This window comes from Bombina bombina, chromosome 4 (genome assembly GCF_027579735.1).
Source record: "Bombina bombina isolate aBomBom1 chromosome 4, aBomBom1.pri, whole genome shotgun sequence".
NCBI classification, from domain to species: Eukaryota; Metazoa; Chordata; class Amphibia; order Anura; family Bombinatoridae; genus Bombina; species Bombina bombina.
This window is the reverse complement of record NC_069502.1, coordinates 48,267,985-48,289,614: the sequence shown is the minus strand read 5'-3', so window position 1 is coordinate 48,289,614 and position 21,630 is coordinate 48,267,985. Positions and strand designations below refer to the sequence as shown.

Below are 21,630 nucleotides of genomic sequence, written 5' to 3'. Positions count from 1 at the left end.
GAAGAAAACACATCAAAATGGTAGAATTTAGTAAAAGTATGCAAAGAAGACCAAGTTGCTGCTTTGCAAATCTGATCAACCGAAGCTTCATTCCTAAACGCCCAGGAAGTAGACACTGACCTTGTAGAATGAGCTGTAATCCTTTGAGGCAGAGTTTTACCCGACTAGACATAAGCATGATGAATTAAAGATTTCAACCAAGATGCCAAAGAAATGGCAGAGGCCTTCTGACCTTTCCTGGAACCGGAAAAGATAACAAATAGACTAGAAGTCTTTCGGAAATCTTTAGTAGCTTCAACATAATATTTCAAAGCTCTAACTACATCCAAAGAATGCAACAATCTTTCCTTAGAATTCTTAGGATTAGGACACAATGAAGGAACCACAATTTCTCTACTAATGTTGTTAGAATTCACAACCTTAGGTAAAAATTTAAAAGAAGTCCGCAACACCGCCTTATCCTGATGGAAAATCAGAAAAAGGAGATTCACAAGAAAGAGCAGATAACTCTGAAACTCTTCTAGCAGAAGAGATGGCCAAAAGGAACAGAACTTTCCAAGAAAGTAATTTAATGTCCAGAGAATGCATAGGTTCAAACGGAGGAGCTTGTAAAGCCCACAGAACCAAATTCAAACTCCAAGGAGGAGAGATTGACTTAATGACAGGTTTTATACGAACCAAAGCCTGTACAAAACAATGAATATCAGGAAGATTAGCAATCTTTCTGTGAAACACAGAAAGAGCAGAAATTTGTCCTTTCAAAGAACTTGCAGGCAAACCTTTATCCAGACCATCCTGAAGAAATTGTAAAATTCTAGGAATTCTAAAAGAATGCCAGGAAAATTGATGAGAAGAGCACCAAGAAATGTAAGTCTTCCAGACTCGATAATATATCTTCCTAGACACAGATTTACGAGCCTGTAACATAGTATTAATTACGGAGTCAGAGAAACCTCTATGACTGAGAATCAAGCGTTCAATCTCCATACCTTCAAATTTAATGATTTGAGATCCTGATGGAAAAAAGGACCTTGAGATAGAAGGTCTGGTCTTAACGGAAGAGTCCAAGGTTGGCAAGTAGCCATCCGAACAAGATCCGCATACCAAAACCTGTGAGGCCATGCTGGAGCCACCAGCAGAACAAACGAACGCTCTTTTAGAATCTTGGAGATCACTCTTGGAAGAAGAACCAGAGGCGGAAAGATATAGGCAGGATGATACTTCCAAGGAAGTGACAATGCATCCACTGCCTCCGCCTGAGGATCCCTGGATCTGGACAGATACCTGGGAAGTTTCTTGTTTAGATGAGAAGCCATCAGATCTATTTCTGGAAGACCCCAGATTTGAACAATCTGAGGAAACACCTCTGGGTGAAGAGACCATTCGCCCGGATGTAACGTCTGGCGACTGAGATAATCCGCTTCCCAATTGTCTACACCTGGGATGTGAACCGCAGAAATTAGACAGGAGCTGGATTCCGCCCAAGCAAGTATCCAAGATACTTCTTTCATAGCCAGAGGACTGTGAGTCCCCCCTTGATGATTGACATATGCCACGGTTGTGACATTGTCCGTCTGAAAACAAATGAACGATTCTCTCTTCAGAAGAGGCCACGACTGAAGAGCTCTGAAAATCGCACGGAGTTCCAAAATGTTGATGGGTAATCTTGCCTCCTGAGATTCCCAAACCCCCTGCGCTGTCAGAGACCCCATACAGCTCCCCAACCTGTCAGACTCGCATCTGTTGAGATCACAGTCCAGGTTGGAAGAACAAAAGAAGCCCCTTGAACTAAACGATGGTGATCTGTCCACCACGTCAGAGAGTGTCGAACAATCGGATTTAAAGATATTAACTGTGATATCTTTATATAATCCCTGCACCACTGGTTCAGCATACAAAGCTGAAGAGGTCGCATGTGAAAACGAGCAAAGGGGATCGCGTCCGATGCAGCAGTCATAAGACCTAGAATTTCCATGCATAAGGCTACCGAAGGGAATGATTGAGACTGAAGGTTTCGACAAGCTGAAACCAATTTCAGACGTCTCTTGTCCGTCAGAGACAAAGTCATGGACACTGAATCTATTTGGAAACCTAAAAAGGTTACCCTTGTCTGAGGAATCAATGAACTCTTTGGTAAATTGATCCTCCAACCATGTTCTTGAAGAAATGACACAAGTCGATTCGTATGAAATTCTGCTAAATGTGAAGACTGAGCAAGTACCAAGATATCGTCCAAATAAGGAAATACCACAATACCCTGTTCTCTGATTACAGATAGCAGGGCACCGAGAACCTTTGAAAAAATCCTTGGAGCTGTTGCTAGGCCGAACGGCAGGGCCACAAATTGGTAATGCTTGTCTAGAAAAGAGAATCTCAGAAACTGATAGTGATCTGGATGAATTTGAATATGCAGATATGCATCCTGTAAATCTATTGTGGACATATAATGCCCTTGCTGAACAAAAGGCAGAATAGTCCTTATAGTTACCATTTTGAATGTTGGTATCCTTACATAACGATTCAATATTTTTAAATCCAGAACTGGTCTGAAGGAATTCTCCTTCTTTGGTACAATGAATAGATTTGAGTAAAACCCCAGCCCTTGTTCCAGAACTGGAACTGGCACAATTACTCCAGCCAACTCTAGATCTGAAAACACATTTCAGAAATGCTTGAGCCTTCACTGGATTTATTGGAATGCGAGAAAGAAAAAATCTTCTTGCAGGAGGCCTTACCTTGAAACCTATTCTGTACCCTTGTGAAACAAAGTTCTGAATCCAAAGACTGAATCGAATTGATCCAAATTTCTTTGAAAAATCGTAATCTGCCCCCTACCAGCTGTGCTGGAATGAGGGCCGCACCTTCATGTGGACTTGGGAGCTGGCTTTTGCTTTCTAAAAGGCTTGGATTTATTCCAGACTGGAGATGGTTTCCAAACAGAAACTGTTCCTTTAGGGGAAGGATCAGGCTTCTGTTCCTTATTCTGACGAAAGGAACGAAAACGATTAGCAGCCCTATATTTACCTTTAGATTTTTTATCCTGAGGTAAAAAAGTTCCTTTCCCCCCAGTAACAGTTGAAATAATAGAATCCAACTGGGAACCAAACAATTTATTACCTTGGAAAGAAAGGGAAAGCAAAGTTGACTTAGAAGACATATCAGCATTCCAAGTTTTAAGCCATAAAGCTCTTCTAGCTAAAATAGCTAAAGACATATACCTGACATCAACTCTAATGATATCAAAGATGGCATCACAAATAAAGTTATTAGCATGTTGAAGAAGTTTAACAATGCTATGAGTATTATGATCTGATACTTGTTGTGCCAAAGCCTCCAACCAAAAAGTGGAAGCTGCCGCAACATCAGCCAAAGAAATAGCAGGCCTAAGAAGATTACCTGAACATAAATAAGCTTTCCTTAGAAAGGAATCAATTTTCCTATCTAAAAGGATCCTTAAAGGAAGTACTATCTGCCGTAGGAATAGTAGTACGTTTAGCGAGAGTAGAGATAGCCCCATCAACTTTAGGGATTTTGTCCCAAAACTCTAATCTGTCAGATGGCACAGGATACAATTTCTTAAACCTTTTAGAAGGAGTAAATGAATTACCCAGATTATTCCATTCCCTAGAAATTACTTCAGAAATAGCATCAGGGACAGGAAAAACTTCCGGAATAACTGTAGGAGGTTTAAAAACCGAATTTAAACGCTTAGTAGATTTAGTATCAAGAGGACTAGATTCCTCCATCTCTAATGCGATTAAAACTTCTTTAAGTAAAGAATGAATAAATTCCATGTTAAATAAATATGAAGATTTATCAGTGTCAATATCTGAGACAGAACCCTCTGAACCAGAAAAATCATCATCAGAAACAGACAAATCAGAATGATGATGTTCATTTAAAAATTCATCTGAAAAATGTGAAGTTTTAAAAGACCTTTTACGTTTACTGGAAGGAGGAATGACATAGCCTTCCTAATAGATTTAGAAACAAAATCTCTTATATTAACAGGAACATCCTGAGTATTAGATGTTGATGGAACAGCAACAGGTAATGGTATATTACTAATGGAAATACTATCTGCATTAACAAGTTTGTCATGACATTCATCACAAACTACAGCCGGAGGGACAGATACCACAAGTTTACAGCAGATACACTTAACTTTGGTGGAACCAGCATCAGGCAGCGTTTTTCCAGAAGTAGCTTCTGATCCAGGGTCAATCTGAGACATCTTGCAATATGTAAGAGAAAAAAACAACATATAAAGCAAAATCTATCAAATTCCTTAAAAGGCAGTTTCAGGAATGGGAAAAATGCCAATGAACAAGCCTCTAGCAACCAGAAGCAAATGAAAAATGAGACTTAAATAATGTGAGAAAAAAGGTGGAGACAAAAATGACGCCCACATTTTTTGGCGCCAAAAAAGCCGCCCACATTATTGGCGCAAAAACGTCAAAAAAATGACGCAAACACGAACAACTTCCGGCGACAAGTATGACGCCGAAAATGACAAAGAAATTTTTTGCGCCAAAAAAGTCCGCGCCAAGAATGACGCAATAAAATGAAGCATTTTCAGCCCCCGCGAGCCTAACAGCCCACAGGGAAAAAAGTCAATTTTTAAGGTAAGAAAAAATGTCTTAATTCATATGCATTATCCCAAATAATGAAACTGACTGTCTGAAATAAGGAATATTGATCATCCTGAATCAAGGCAAATAAATGTTTAAACACATATATTTAGAACTTTATATAAAAGTGCCCAACCATAGCTTAGAGTGTCACAGAAAATAAGACTTACTTACCCCAGGACACTCATCTACATGTAGTAGAAAGCCAAACCAGTACTGAAACGAGAATCAGTAGAGGTAATGGTATATAAGAGTATATCGTCGAACTGAAAAGGGAGGTAAGAGATAAATCTCTACGACCGATAACAGAGAACCTATGAAATAGATCCCGTAGAAGGAGACCATTGAATTCAAATAGGCAATACTCTCCTCACATCCCTCTGACATTCACTGCACACAGAGGAAAACCGGGCTCCAGCCTGCTGCGAAGCGCATATCAACGTAGAATCAAGCACAAACTTACTTCACCACCTCCATGGGAGGCAAAGTTTGTAAAACTGATTTGTGGGTGTGGTGAGGGGTGTATTTATAGGCATTTTGAGGTTTGGGAAACTTTGCCCCTCCTGGTAGGAATGTATATCCCATACGTCACTAGCTCATGGACTCTTGCAAATTACATGAAAGAAATGGCTATTTATAAACAATTTTATACACTACAGTATGTTAACCAGAAAAGTGGGAACACATTAAAGTGTAGAAAAAAAATTACAGTACAGCTCCTTTTTGAAAAAGACTTTTGAATAAAATTGTATCCAGCAGTTATGTTGAACAACAGTCATCTTTGTTCTCTGGAGGTGATTTCTAATCACGTCAGTTGAGAGACCAACCTACCTCAGGTGTAAAGAAGTTTGGGCGGATTCGTGAAATCAAAGAAAGTCTCTGTCCTAATGTTTTAGCTTTGTTGAGACTCAACATCGCCTTCCTCATCTTCCTGCTGTGACGAATGGGGACATCAGACATAAATTCCACCCCGCCTGCCACCACTATGTCACACTGTCCTGACGCAATCAGACCAACCGCTATAATGAGAGAAAAGAAGACATTAGTGGGGTGGCAATACTAACAGCCTGATATAAGTAGGGGGGAGAAGTTAAATAACACAGGTATATGAGCATAAAGTCACACCTGTAGTCATTGCCTGGTTAGAAGAGATACACGCCATGGTGACAGTATGCGCTGGAGTTCTATCTGAGAAGCCAGCACCAAGGGCAGCCTGCAGAAAACAAAAAGAAACTAAGTATGACGCTAATAAAATCTGCTTCTAATCTAAAGAATTAAGCAAAAAAACAAAGTACATTTACAGTTGTGAAAGTTATTTTTCATTGAATCTGCCAGAGTGAGCAGCAAAAGTGATTAATGATAAATTATTCAATTGTAACAGTTTGATTACATCACAGTTAAATACAGCTTTTGTTTCAGGGTTTTATATATAAGCTCTTTGACAGTTGTTGGGTATATTTGGTGAGAATTCAGCACTTTCTGAATATTGAGCTGCGAGTACCTGGGAAATGCCACTACACAGTAATTAGGTGGTGCAAAGCAAGCAAATTAGTCATCTAAATAAATTCTGAAAAAAAAAACCCAAAGTAAATAAAAAAGGGACACAAAACATTTTTTTTTTCTTTCATGATTCAGATAGAGAATACAATTTTAAAAGGACCATGATAGCCAAATGTTGAAGCACTTGAAAGTGATGCAGCATAGCTGTAAAAAGCCGATTAGAAAATAACACCTGAACATCTCTATGTAAAAAAGAAAGATATTTTACTTAAAAAAATTCCTCAGTAGCCACATCCCATTTTAAAGGACTTTAAATCAGCAAATCAGAATGTCTGTCCCGGGACAGACAAGGGAGTGAGCTTACGTGCACTCATCTTATTTCCCTATTCAGTTTAAGGAAGTTTACCATGAAATCTCATGAGAGTTAAGTGAAATCTCATGAGATCACAGTAAGAGAGAGTTCATGACCTCAGCACTGCTGATGCTGACTGGCTGCTGTTCATTTCTTCATTTTTTTTTTTACCTGCAGCTGAGTATAACTTTTTACACAGAACTTACTCTGCTGAGCTGAGGAGATTGTGAGGAATATCTTCCTTTTTAACATAGAGATGCTCAGGTGATATTTTCCTGTCAGCTTTGTACAGTTATACTGCATCAGTTTCAAGTGATTTAGCATATGAGTATTAAGTCCCTTTAAAAAAACGTTTTAATGTACTTATATGATCAGATTTGCTTAAATCTCTTAGTATCCTCTGTTGAAGAAGCAGCAATGCACTACTGAGCGCTAGTTGATCACCCAATAACGAGGCATATATGTGCAGCCACCAATCAGGAGCTCATGAGCCTACCTAGGTATCCTTTTCAACATAGAATACAAAGAAAACAAAACAAATTAGAACATAGAAGTAAACTGGAAAGTTGTTTAAAAAATTGTGATGGAATCAGCCTGCAATCCCATACAGGAAGCGGCTAAAGTTTCAGGAAAGTCGAATGATTAGGACGTTCCATGCCGTTCTAATTGCGCTAAAGCCCAGTTAAGATGGCATAGAATGTCCTAATGGCGGGATGGGGTTAAAGAACTACAGAACCATTTGACCACAAAGCATCACCCATCTAACAAGGTTAACACACTTTATAAATACAGCACAAGAGAACTGGATTTGTTTTATAACATTTGCAAATTAACAAAGAACCCTCATAATCTAATAATCAGATGTAAGATGTGCCCATTACCCACCTCACGAGCCACATTGCTGGTTTTGACTTCTTGAATAACTGTTCCATACACAATATAATCCACAAGCTCACGGGGAATATTTGTACGGTTTAACAAACCTCTAAAAAGAAAAAAGTAGGTAGACTAAATCTAAGTACCGGAGATATATATTTTGCATAAACACCATGATGATAAACTATACACCCCCCATTGCCAATATACCAAGAACAGTTTTCGAAGAGTCATGGGTGTAATTATAAGCGCCACCTTTTTGCAATGAATTGAATAAACTGAAGACAAGTTATAAGTAAATCAAGTATGACTGTATCTGTGTCCGTAGCCAATCAAATGTTCATTTCTTGGAAGTTATATGACTCTAGGGGAGATTACGTTGCTACTTCAGTGAGATCACCTGCGTGTCTCAAATTTAATTTAACTTGTAGTACTTTCGTTATGTAATTCAGTGAACTGTAAACATATACTCCACATTAATTTTTTAAGCAAATGGAACTCCCTAACCGTTGCATAGTGCTACAAAAGGTTTAAAGGGGACATTATACCCAAATACTAAAACTTATTTGAAAGTGCTGCAGCATATATGTAAAAATCTAACCAGACACCATCTCCTGAACACCTCTATGTAAAAAAGGAAGATATTTTTACCTCAAAATTTCCTCTGTAAAGAAACTATAAGCAGCCAATCAGGATGCTAGTCCCAGGACTTGCAAGGGGAGTGTGCACACTTGCAGCACAGTCATTTTATTTCTTTCCTAAGCTTAAGGAAGTCTATGTGTTAAGCTTCTCTCAGACTGTGAGCACGCTACTAAAGGGAAAGTAGAAGTTATTGGTTGCTTTACAATTTGCAGCACTTCATGTTGATTATAATAATAAAAAAATCTTTAGAGAGGGGACAGCCAACACTGGGAGCTAAGAGGCATTTTTGCAGGCAACAAAGACTGAAAGCGGTTATTGTCCATACTGTTTCCGCGAATATCGTTGGTTTCTGCAAATTAACTTTTACTGTTCTTTAAAAGCATTCTTTCAAAACGGCTGTTAGCTAGTGCTCTAATCCATATCCTCGCTTGCACAGTTTGTGACTGCAGATTTCAATAACAAGTTGTGCATTCCAGGTTTAGAGTTGTATTCGATTTAGAGCACAAACATAACATGAGACATGCCCCACGAGTTTAAAAACAAAAAAGTATATGTATCCTGCCCAGAAATTTCTGTCAAAGAAAAAAAATCAACAATGCTTTAATGTTCCTTAAATCTCACAAAGATAATAAGTGATAGTGTCTTTTACAAGAAGTTCAATCAAAACATTACAAGAATCTGTACTGAGGTGACTTACTGCAATGCTGTTCTGGCCAAGTCATGAGGCATCAAATCTGAGTATCTGGAACAGAAGGACACATGTGATTAACAAAGGAGGCATCATCGCTACTTTACAAACGAATAACAAAATAATATTTATAAAGCGAGGGGTCTGAACTACCCAGGAGTATTACAGAGACAAATCTGAGTATCTGGAACAGAAGGACACATGTGATTACCAAAGGAGGCATCATCGCTACTTTACAAACGAATAACAAAATAATATTTATAAAGTGAGAGGTCTGAACTACCCAGGAGTATTACAGAGACAAATCTGAGTATCTGGAACAGAAGGACACATGTGATTAACAAAGGAGGCATCATCGCTACTTTACAAACGAATAACAAAATAATATTTATAAAGCGAGGGGTCTGAACTACCCAGGAGTATTACAGAGACAAATCTGAGTATCTGGAACAGAAGGACACATGTGATTAACAAAAGGAGGCATCATCGCTACTTTACAAACGAATAACAAAATAATATTTATAAAGCGAGGGGTCTGAACTACCCAGGAGTATTACAGAGACAAATCTGAGTATCTGGAACAGAAGGACACATGTGATTACCAAAGGAGGCATCATCGTTACTTTACAAACTAATAACAAAATAATATTTATAAAGTGAGAGGTCTGAACTACCCAGGAGTATTACAGAGACAAATCTGAGTATCTGGAACAGAAGGACATATGTGATTAGCAAAAGGAGGCATCATCGCTACTTTACACATGAATAACAAAATAATATTTATAAAGTGAGGGGTCTGAACTACCCAGGAGTATTACAGATACAAATCTGAGCAGTTCAAATTCAGTTTTTAAATATATCTGAGTCTACAAAAACGCCTCTGGCATGCGTGTACGTTAGATTCTCAGTGCCAGGATAATAACTTCATTAACAATAATATAGTCCATTCACTGTGTGATCAACTTCTTCAAAAGGGTTAAGCACAAAGTTATAGTCACACTTCTGGAAAACACCTATGCTGCTTCTGATAACAGCCAGTAACTGGAGAATACACACGTATGCTTGCTTCGAATTTGTTCACCGGCTGTATCCTCATCTTGTTAATCCCTTTGCAGGGGTTAAAAGGAAACAGCACTATAAAATGTGTTTCCCCTTAAGGAGTTCCAAATTACATGTTATACTGTACCTACGGCAGAGTAGAACATGTATGAAAATTGTTCCTTTTAATTTATTTTTTTATTTGAAATAGCCATTTTTGCTTTTTAAAGCCTGTTCTTCTCAAAGGACATGCCCATAAAAATGGGATGTGCCTGCAGGTAAAGCAGACCTACTACTGTTGTTATGTCTAAACATAGTTAGGTATTGAAATGCTAATTATGGCTGGGCATAACCATCCATTTCAGATACAAAAAACACTCTTTGCACCCCCCCCCCCCACTGGGAGATTAGTGCTATTCTCTCCTGTTTACATATCTTTTCTACTTGTGTATATAGCTTTGTATTTCCCTGTGTAGGTGGTGGTTTCTACAGGCAAAAACAGTTATTTCAAATGAGAAAATAAAAAGGTACAGTTTGCAAACAATTAGATACACTCCAGCAAGTATAACGGACCATTGCGAACACATTTAAGTGAAGACAATTTTAGGGTACAATGAACCTTTAAACATAAACAAAAATAATAAACTGTTATTACCAAAATAAAACATTCTGGGCCAGATTACTAGTGGAGCGGTGTTTACTGCTTCTGCTAGAGCAGTAATTGCGCGCGTTGGGTTGCGCTGGTATTATGAGTTGAAAGTAAAAAGTTATTGTACTCCCGCTAACCCGGCGCGCAAACAGGTTACTTTTAACGCAATGGTATTTTGGTAAAAAAAAAAAAAAATATATATATATATAATAAAATATTTAAAATAAAATTCTTATATGTATGTATCACAATGTTAAAGTCTTTGCCTGCTTTTTCTTTTTAACACCTTCTCTGTGCAATATATATATATATATATATTTTTTTTTATTATTATTAGATAGTGTTAATATGAGTGTAAGTGTACTTTGTAATGTATTTTTGATGTGTTTTGTGCAACCTTATTTTCGCAAAACAGTTAATCACAGCTCTGAGATCGCGGTAATGATTACAGCTTAAATCTCTATTGCGCACAACTTGTAATATGCACAATTTAACTTGCACGCAAACGATTGTGAAAACACTTGCGAAAACATTTGCATGCCAATTGTAATCTAACCGTCTGTGTTTACATTAGAATATCCATAGAACAATTTAAGTATGCTTACGTGGTTCCTGAAAGAAGAAATGGGGTTCGGACACCTTCAACAACCACCACATTCTTCACACCAGGTTTGGCCAAGGTCTTCTTGCTTTTGGTCTGGACAGCTAGGAAAAAAATAAATAAATAAATAAATTATAAGAGAGAAAAACCTAATTACCTAGATGGCTATTGTAAAAAAAAAAAAAAAAAAAAAAAAACAAGCAGAGCTTAAGGAAACAAGCATGAATCATTTCTATATATTAAACCCAGCAGTTACTGAGGAAAGTACTTCCAAGTTTATAGCATGATGTAAACTACTCTATTGTCACGAGGCTGCTGCTGACAGTTATACTGCACCATGAGTGACTAATGTTACTGCAGCAGTCAGGTTCGGCACACTTGTGCTCACGCAGCTGACAGCCTTGTTGGTTTGCTGCCAATACACGTGCCCTGTACTTACTGTTCCTAGAGGTATCAGCTGCACCTCACTGACAACATCTAATGAAGATAAGTGGGTGACTTAAGGGACAGTCTACTTGAAAAATGGTTATTGTTTAAAAAGATAGATAATCCCTTTATTACCCATTACCCAGTTATTACCTCTGTGATTACTTTGTATCTAAGCCTCGGCAGACTGCCCCCTTATCTTGCATTTTAGCCAATCAGTGCAAACTTGTAAATATATCCACATATGTGAGCATAAGGTTATCTATATGACACACATGAACTAGGGCTGTCTAGTTGTGAAGAAACTGTTAAAATGCACTGAGATAAGAGGCGGCCTTTAAGGGCTTAGAAATTAGTGTTCACTTATGAGAGGGCACTGATTGTCTAAAATGCAAGTCTGTCTAAAGAACTGATATAAGGGGGCAGTCTGCAGAGGCTTAGATAAAAAGTAATCACAGAGGTAAAAAGTATATTAATATAACAATGTTGGTTATGCAAAACTGGGGAATGGGTAATAAAGGGATTATCAATCTTTTTAAAAAATAAAAATTCTGGAGTAGACTGTCCCTTTAATAACCGTTTGCTGTATAACAGCTTCACCCCAAGGACTAATCTACAAGTAGAACTTCATGTTAGGTCACAGTACAAGACCAAAGCAACACATAGGGTACAACTGTGAAGCATGACAATAGAGATCTGATAGATATACACACACACACATACTAAACAAGAAACAGTAAAGTCTCAGGATTTGTCAAATGTGCCAAGTTTTATTAACATTTCGGGGATGATTCTCCCCTTCTTCAGAACTGTTCTGAAGAAGGAGAGAAACATTCTCAAGCTTGAGAAGGAGGGTGATCCTCTGAAACGTGTTGTTCATTTATTCACCTTGTGTACTTAGACTGCAAGGAGCACTTGTAGTGAACAGGTGTAGGGAAGGGAGTTGTAATGGTGTGAATTGAAAGGCAAAGACGCTTGGTAGCCGGTTACAAAATACCCTAGTTCCCCAAGGTTATTAAGAATCTACGCTGGACATTGGATTAAGGACCCAGCAAAAACGATTTTACCAGTTGTGGAACTGTATGGAGACTGGGACCTTTACAGGAGCAAATCTGAAAAGACCCGGTACCTCACTAACTCTGGAAAGCAACTTTACATTAACTCTGGAGAAAAGTGCAAACAGACTAAGTCCGAGACCTTTTGTGCATATTTATATGTGGAGGTTTTTTTTATATATGTTCTCTAGGCAATTCGTATAAACTTTAGACAATTTTAAGTGTATGTCTGTGCGATTTAGGAATTGTTTTATGTTTCAAAGCTTTGAATTATTTTTAATTGGCCGTGTTCTAATTAATTTTAACAATTAAATCTATATATTTTTACAGAATTAAATTTATATATTGTATACATAGAGAGTATTTATTGTGATACTGCACTCTAAGTTACTTATGAATACCGGTTAGCAGGTTCATGATAAGGGTAGTTCCTATCTTTCCACCAGCGCTTCCTTTAATGTTGTTGAAATACCAAGACATGTAAACCCCTTATGTAATCTTATTCACAGCCAGCACTGTATACGATGTGATGCTTTCTGTCAATTTCTGGACAGCAGAAAGAATAGACCATAATGCAGACTACGCAGGCTTTATTGAGCTGCGATATTCTTTTGTGAGGTCTGTCAGAGTGATCTATTTGTGTGTACAAGGAAAGTCCTAATAATCTTCTACTGAATCACAACTCATTCACAAAGTATATGGCTTTTCTTTTCACACAGAATATACATTTTAATTACCAAAATAAAATGATCGAATTCTTTATTTTTGCCATTATGTTCCTCGTGTTTAGCTGTGTGCCGCACACAGCTGCAAGACATTGCAACAGCGGAGGATTAGTGGTTACCTGCATAAGTCAGGAATGACTTTTGATACTAAGCAGGACATGGTCAATGACCCAGTGTGTTTAACCATCCAGGAGGGGACATTAGTACAAATTAAAACGTTTTTGCATTAGAACGTCCCCTTAACTTGATGCCATAATATCTCATGTGAAGGACGCACAACACATTTCACGATCACCTACTATGATGCAAGGTACCAGCAGCCCCACAACACCCTTATATTTATTTGTATTACCTGGTGACTGGAGGTGCGATGAACAGCTGAGAGATCTGGCAGCTGGAAAACAAACATATTAGTGATACGTTAACAACATCCTGGTTTCAATGGAACAGGCTAGTCCAAGCTCTGGCCCTGGGGCCACATTACAGCCCTCCAATGCTTTTTTCTAGTTGACATAGCTCACTATGGCCCCAGTTCATAAAAATGTGCCAGTCAAGATGTGGTTTTCCACTCGCAGGGGCAGCTCTCGTGAAATTCTATAAAAAAGGAGCTGTCCCAGCGAGTGGAAAGATGTCTCCCATACAAATAATGAGAACTCACTGCTAGGTAAAAGTTTGCAATGGAGGGCAATGTACAGAGGGGAAACCGGCGTTTTAAAACTTGAATATTACGGTTAAGTCTAATTTGCTGTTTTCACTGCACTGTACCATAAATTTGCTGTAATTTACATAGGCAAAGGTTTTCCTTTCAGAATAATTAGTGTTTTGAGTATTTTGGTAAAAACGGCTAGGATCTGAGAGAAATATTTCATATACACCCTTGGAACCTCCATGTTCAGCCCATTTTATGAAAAAACAATTGCACTTTGTATTTTTACGGATTTATTTCTGTGTAATTTACCTACAAATTTTAAGTTTTTGATCAAATATGATTTTTGGTGAACAATTTCATTATGAATTTTGATGCACCATAACAATATCATTTTTTTCCCTTCATATTTTTCTATAATTGATACAACTTCATTTTGTAAGATTTTTAAATCATGAATTCTCTACCTAAGAGGTGGAGAACAAGGCTTGGAAGCACCGCTGCTTGATAAATCGTGACTGCAGGTCCTCTTGTGCAAACCTGCAGTCAAAGTGGAGAAAAGGGTTTGATAAATCTAGCCCTATATAATTTTTTTTAGCTTGTACATTAGTTGTTTCTAAAATTTGCTCACTGACTCTAATGAGGCCCTTAATGTGTAAAGGTTGGACACCTGAAACAAAAAAATATAGCCTGTGCTCTAACGATAGAGAAAGCTTCTTGCTTTTAAAACCCAGCAGCATTAATGATTATGGTTTACAGCTGTGTGTGAAAAAGACTGCATAGGGAACATGAGGAATGTATTGCATAGTGCAATCTCTCTCTCGTACCTTCTACTGCAGGAGCAAGACGTTACTTCAGGAAAAAGCTGCATGGTATTTGTATATAAAACCAACAAGCTTGTGTCTATACAAGTAGCTTGCAAACAAATTTAGAAAAATGTGGAAATCAAAGATTTTTGTTGGTTGTTGAACTGTCTCAAAACAAACTTGTGGAGAATGATCATGTCATAATATGGCATAAAATACAAAGATCTTACTGAATACGGATGCCGTCGGGAGGCTTCTGACGGTTTGTCTGAGCATGAAGGCCATTTTAAATTCTAAAATAAAAACAAAATGAAAGTCTGGATTTAGTTGACAGATTTATTGCAAATTCATTGACTATAATAACTGACCCTGCGACAGGGACATAACCTTATATGCTTCTAACAACAGTAACGTTTAGAAAATTAAACTTTCACGATTCCGACAAAACAGGCAATTCTAACCTTTTTCAGTTTGCCTCGGCTATGAAATTGAATTTGCACTCTTGGTATCAATTAATGAATACCTAGGTATGCTCAGGTGCAGCAATGCACTACTGGGAGCCAGCTGCTGATTGGTGGCTACAGACATATGCCTCTAGTCATGTGCTCAGCTAGCTCCCAGTAGTGTGTCGATGCTCCTAAGCCTACCTAGGGATTTTCTTCAACAAAGGCTACCAAGAGTACAAAATAAATCTGATAATAGAAGAAAGTCTCTTCAAATTTCATGTTCAAGGAATCTTGAAAGTATGAATATTGAAGTTCATGTCCCTTTAATAATATATTTATATCTTTTTATTCCAGAAACAGATAAATCACATTACCTAGTGTGCTCTCTACCTACTAGACACGCAGGAAGTTACCCAATGATGCCATAGGTGCAACTGACATCTCACTCTATAGCATTCCAGGCGTGACAAGATCACATGTCATCGTCTGACAGCAAAATATGACAAAAGCCATCGGAGACACAATATGACCGGGGTTAGTTAAGGACGCAAGACATGATGTTTATAAACACAGAAAACTTCTAATCTCAAAGAAGAAGAAAAAATCATAGCTGGACCCTCAGATTACATAAAAAGGACATTAAACACTAAAGAAATGTTAGATAGAATGATGCATTCAGAGAAAAGAGTAGTCTAAGAATAACATATAGATGTATTTTGTAAAGTTTCATTAGTTGTTTAAATAGTGACAAAACAAGTGTAAAGTTTTAGTGTCTATAACTCAATGGAAGCTGCCATGTTGTAACTTAGGTTACTTTCTCTGCTGTAACCAATTAGGGACAGTTATAAATAAGTCACTAGGGTGTGCAGCCAATGGCTGTGTGAAATAGAACAGTGTTCTGCACTTCCATTTCTAACAGGACCTGAAAAGATCAATTTCAGAATGGAATTACAGGAAAAGGGGACAAAATAAATAGTGAAAGTGTATTGCAGAGTTTTATTGATATATACGATTTAATATTACTATCTAAAATTGTATAATGTCCCTTTAACAAGGTTTAAAACAGTTTGTTTGTACAAATGTTTGAATTCCATTCCTTTGTTTAGTGTCTCTGTGTATCCTATAATGCATATACAATTCCGGTCATTTTGTGTACCTGCATATCTGACCATCGGATTTCCCCTTGTACAGTAGGTAGTGAGCAGAATAGCCAAGACAGATGCTGGACTGTAAGAAACTATCAGTTTCTAAGAGAAGTAATAAAGGAGTTAACATTTTAAGGGATACACAGATGTTTAGGGCCACTTTGCATTATACTCGGGGAACTGGAAATAAAGCATCACTTATGTGTCAGGAAGCAGCGTAAGTAGATAAACATAGAATCTTTATGAACCATAACAGAACAGCAAGTCTGGTTATTACGGCTGAGCACACAGGGTGTAAATCATTGTCATGCCTGCCTGTGCTCTTGTCTGAGTCACTCTGCAGCGCCTCCCCCTGTGACCTTTCCTCTACTTGTCTTCCTGCCAGCACGCAGCCACCTCTCACCTAATTCCTGCAGATCAGTACCTGGCCCTCTGATTATCCCATGGCCATGAAGGTCACACAACACGTTCAAGGACAATGTGGGCCACACACACACTTTTTTTTAGTAAGCAACTCTTATTTGCAATTCAATGAGCCAGCAAACACTGAGTAATGCACAGGATCACAGGTTGGTACATGAAATGTCAAAAAGTTCTATCATAGCCTTAAACCCCTTGCCTGCCAGTGAAGCGTTTAACATGTTGCTGTGCAAGACAGTTTAAAGGGATATGAAACCCAAAATGTTTATTTCAAGGTTCAGTTAGAGCATGCAATTTTATACAACTTTCTAATTTACTTCTATTAAAAAAATTGCCACAATGTGCTACCATGCAAAAGGGGGCGCTACAACACATTGCTATGCAATAGTGAGAGGTATTTGTGATATGCAACAGACGTAAAAGAATACTATGCTGTGTTCTTCCAAAGACGTTTTTAGCAGGTGCACACCAAGGCTGATTTTGCTGACCACCTGGCTAAAATTTTAGCCAATATTAAAAAATGTCCTAATTGTATTACACAAATTAGCATTAAATATATTTATGTTAAATGATGCAATTAATTTGTGCTTTGGACAGGTGAAAATGATATAATATTAGTAAATATTACACTGCCCCCTCCGGCTACTTCATAATGACACCCGTCCGGCAACATTTTCTGTTTGGAACACCGATGTGCATTGTGTGGCAGCGCTCTCTTACTACCAATATGGTAAACTTTACTAATACATAAGTGACTGCTCAACAGATATAGATAGGTCCATATGCCTCACATTTGTAAAACACACAGTAGCTATCTGTACCCAGTGTGTGTGACAAAAGCTAAACATCACAGTAACAGGCACAGCACGTCTGGCACAACATGACCAAAGGCTCCAGACTCCTTGTGCGATACCTTTACCTGTACACACCGCCTCTTGTTAGTGCCCGAGATTACCTCTAAAGGAGACCACAACCAGAGATGAGACTGCCCTTTCACGTGATAAAAACGCACAATCCCTCTACAAACCCCACACTGATGCAGCTCACTAATCATCCATCTGGCTCACTTCAACTTTACAATGAGTTCTGCAATTCTGTCACCCATGAAAGTCATCACAAAGTCAGATTCCTGGTGACAGCAACTTGGCTTCACCTCATGTGGCAGGGTATAATTGTCGCAAGGAATAAGTGGTGACACAAGGAAAGCAACTCCAGGTCCCCCTGTGTCATGTGCTAGCTGTAAGGGCATAAGCCATGTGCACTGTGTACTGCATTTAGCTGTGCTTTGCATGGTCAATCTGAAAACTCTTAAAGGGACATTAAACCCAAATGTTTAAAATCTCTATAAACTATTTTTATTTTATTTTTTTATTTTTAAATGTATGTAATGTGCTTTCATTATTTACCTTGTCTGCCTTTATGTGATGTTTTCACCTCTTAGTCAATAGCCGTGTGGGAAATCCGGCTTGGCACCCTTGGTGGAAACGTCACCTCTCTAGCAAAACTGTGTTCTGCCTTGGGCTGCCTGAACAGCTCAGAACGGCAAACTCTTGAAACAAATAAAGGAGTTCTCTGCATGAAGAATTTTATACTTCATGACTGAAAGTCACCTTTATTTGTTTCAATGGTCAATCCTTGTGTTTCACAAAATACCCAAAGCACAAACTAATTCTATAATCTAACATTAGTTTAATGATAATTTGTGCAACAAACATTGAAAACATTTAATAGGTCAGTTTAGCTTAACACTGGCTTCATTTTTAGCTAGGTGCTGTGCCCATTACATAATTTCTGGGGATAACACTAAAAAGTAGGGGATCCTAGCGTCACAGGAATAAATGCTGCTCTAGAAATAGCCGAATCCTCACAAAGGATCGAAGTGCACACAAAAAAAAAAAAAAAAATCAGCTCCAGAACAGAAACGCACTGCTGGGAGCTAGCTGAACACATCTGCTGAACTAATGACAAGGGACATGTGTGTTAATTTATAGCACTGGTAAATGCTATATGTTGAATTTGCCATCACTTTGCTATTATCAAATCTCCATTGTCTTAGTATCTTTTAGGAAAAATATAACCAAGTTCGGGCAGCAATGCACTAGTGGGAGCTAGCTGCTGCTTGGTGACTAAACACTTATGCCTCTTGTCATTGGCTCACCAGATGGATGTGCTCAGCTAGCTCCCAGCAGTGCTTCTCTGAATCTGACTGTGTGTTGAATACTTTTGCAGGAGTTCTATACAAACAATATAATAATAAGATGGTCCCATTCCTTTTGTACTGTATTGCACATTGCCGTACAGCATACTACTGGCTTCCGTGTGCTACTCACTGTAATAAGCCAGACAAGGGTACACAGATTTATATAGAGTAATTCAGTAGAGTTAACATCTGAAGTTCTACTCAAGCCCCACACAAACCCAGTGTCAGCTCACTACATGTAACTGCCACAGAGTAACAAAGGAAGAGGCCCCTCACTGAAGGGTTCTATGTAACCCTAATGAATTAAGTCCCTCAGTACCGGGGCCCTCACACCCCGTATCCCAGCCCCGCACCGTATCCCCGCGACACTCACCTCTCTCTACCAGTGTCGGTGTCCGGGCTCAGGCCGCTGTCAGTGAGGTCACACACAGCGAGGCCCCTTGTGAGGCTGCCCTTACGCTGCCTGATTAGGTCCCATCACAAGCTGCGCCCACTCGCACAGCAATGTGCCCTCAGCACCAGTGGGTTAGTAGCTAAATGCTCCTGCTGTATCCCGGGCTTAGCGTGACTCGCATATAGCTGCCTGGTTGTACAGCTATAAAGCCGGGATAGCAGGCACTCCACAGGGCAGCCTAAACAGAGAGGCTAAAGCCCCCGCCCTCCCCGCTCCTGTCAGTGTCACCCCGGACAACATGGCGGCCACTAGAAGCATCGGAGCGCTGCTCAGACTCAGCAACTCAGGTACTACCGGACGGGATGTGATAGAGCCCCGGGCAATAACTAGGGGAAGATATTGTGATATGGACCTGGGTAATAACTTGTACGGGGGATGTTACAGTGACAGGGAAATTCTATATGATTGATGGACGAGAGAGAAGAAAGAGAGACATCCCCCAAGCGTTGTCTCTAACTGGAGCAATAACCAGGGGTTGGGGTCCTCCCAATTAGGGGAATGTGACAATAACCAGGGCAATAGCCAGGGGTTGGGAAATGTGACAATGGCCAGGGCAATAGCCAGGGGTTGGGGAATGTGACAATGACCAGGGCAATAGCCGGGGGTTGGGAAATGTGACAATGACCAGGGCAATAGCCGGGGGTTGGGAAATGTGACAATGACCAGGGCAATAGCCAGGGGTTGGGAAATGTGACAATGACCAGGGCAATAGCCAGGGGTTGGGAAATGTGACAATGACCAGGGCAATAGCCAGGGGTTGGGAAATGTGACAATGACCAGGGCAATAGCCAGGGGTTGGGAAATGTGACAATGACCAGAGCGAATAGCCAGGGGTTGGGGAATGTGACAATGACCAGAGCGAATAGCCAGGGGTTGGGGAATGTGACAATGACCAGAGCGAATAGCCAGGGGTTGGGGAATGTGACAATGACCAGAGCGAATAACCGGGGGTTGGGGAATGTGACAATGACCAGAGCGAATAACTGGGGGTTGGGGAATGTGACAATGACCAGAGCGAATAACCGGGGGTTGGGGAATGTGACAATGACCAGAGCGAATAACCGGGGGTTGGGGAATGTGACAATGACCAGAGCGAATAACCGGGGGTTGGGGAATGTGACAATGACCAGAGCGAATAACCGGGGGTTGGGGAATGTGACAATGACCAGAGCGAATAACTGGGGGTTGGGGAATGTGACAGTGACCAGGGCAATGGACAGGGTTTGGTGGCAAGGGCAATGGACAGGTGTTGGCGAATATGGCAAGGGCAATGGACAGGGTTTGGCAAATGCGACAAGGGCAATAGCAAGGGGTTGGCAAATGCGACAAGGGCTGGGGCAATATTCTGGGATAGGGTGGGGAAAAAAGTGGTGAAACTATAGGAGCTCATGGTGGGCGTGCCATGTAACAGTTTATTTTTCTTGTACCTCCATAACTCTCAAAGATGTCTGTAACAAGTATCACCTTTCTTATGTACGTAAGTATGTGCAGCATGAGGATAGAGGAGGAAGTACTCATTTTATTTATTTTTAATTTAAAGGAACATTCTAGTCAAAATTGAAATGCACATAGTCCGTAGATGAATTTAATCTTTGAATACAAACATATTTGCAATATACATGTACGAGCAAAAATGTATCTACTAAAATATATCACTGTTTTAGTATTAGCATTTTTCTGTGCATGTGAAGCATAGCCAGATATTCTCAATGCAGCAGCATTTTAAATACTGCAGTTGCTCAGATAGCTAGTGGGGCTTGTATCATGTCAGCAGTTATCAGATTTGGTTATTACCAGATGGTATAAGCACTTTGGGATCACTGTGCAAGTGCAGTGTTTAAAATGCACAGTGCATACTTAAATACACTTTTGAGAAAGCTATAGCTGTTATTAGAAACAGTTTTACTAATACATCTATATTAGAGAAATGTTTCTAACCAAAACTGAAATGCCTCCACGTGGATTCCAATTTTGGCTGGAATGCCCCTTTAAAACCTAAAGCTGACAATACCACCACAAGCACATTAAAGGGACAGTAAAGTCAAAATTAAACTTTCATGATTCAGATAGAGCATGCAATTTTAAACAACGTTCCAATTTACTTTTGTCAAAATTTGCTTTGTTTTCTTATCTTTTATTGAAGAGTAAAACTAGGTAGGCGCGTAAGATCTCAGGAGCGTGCACGTGTCTTTAGTACAGCAGTGTTTTGCAATATTATTTGTAGCTTTGTTATACAATGTTGCAATAAAATAGAAGAAGCAAATTTGATAACAAAAGTAAATTTGAAAGTTGTTTAAACCGGCATGAACCTATCCGAATCATGAAAGTTT

At 39.2% G+C, this 21,630-nt stretch overlaps 2 protein-coding genes across 2 annotated transcripts in view; one reads left to right on the top strand and one right to left on the bottom strand.

Annotated features, from left to right (window-relative positions):
* Positions 1 to 17,622, bottom strand: part of HADHB (hydroxyacyl-CoA dehydrogenase trifunctional multienzyme complex subunit beta) — a 42,854-nt gene extending 25,232 nt beyond the window's left edge. The window contains exons 1-8 of the mRNA XM_053709481.1: positions 17,602 to 17,622; positions 14,866 to 14,928; positions 13,536 to 13,577; positions 10,982 to 11,081; positions 8,699 to 8,743; positions 7,369 to 7,468; positions 5,757 to 5,844; positions 5,463 to 5,650 (exon numbers count right to left, since the gene is read on the bottom strand). Of these exons, the coding sequence (XP_053565456.1) occupies positions 5,463 to 5,650; positions 5,757 to 5,844; positions 7,369 to 7,468; positions 8,699 to 8,743; positions 10,982 to 11,081; positions 13,536 to 13,577; positions 14,866 to 14,920 (618 nt within the window). The 5' untranslated portion in view covers positions 14,921 to 14,928; positions 17,602 to 17,622. The remainder of the gene's footprint in view (positions 1 to 5,462; positions 5,651 to 5,756; positions 5,845 to 7,368; positions 7,469 to 8,698; positions 8,744 to 10,981; positions 11,082 to 13,535; positions 13,578 to 14,865; positions 14,929 to 17,601) is intronic.
* Positions 17,623 to 19,474: 1,852 nt separating this feature from the next.
* The window catches only part of HADHA (hydroxyacyl-CoA dehydrogenase trifunctional multienzyme complex subunit alpha), a 45,015-nt gene continuing 42,859 nt past the window's right edge, over positions 19,475 to 21,630 (top strand). The window contains exon 1 of the mRNA XM_053709480.1: positions 19,475 to 19,587. Within this exon, the coding sequence (XP_053565455.1) occupies positions 19,539 to 19,587 (49 nt within the window). The 5' untranslated portion in view covers positions 19,475 to 19,538. The remainder of the gene's footprint in view (positions 19,588 to 21,630) is intronic.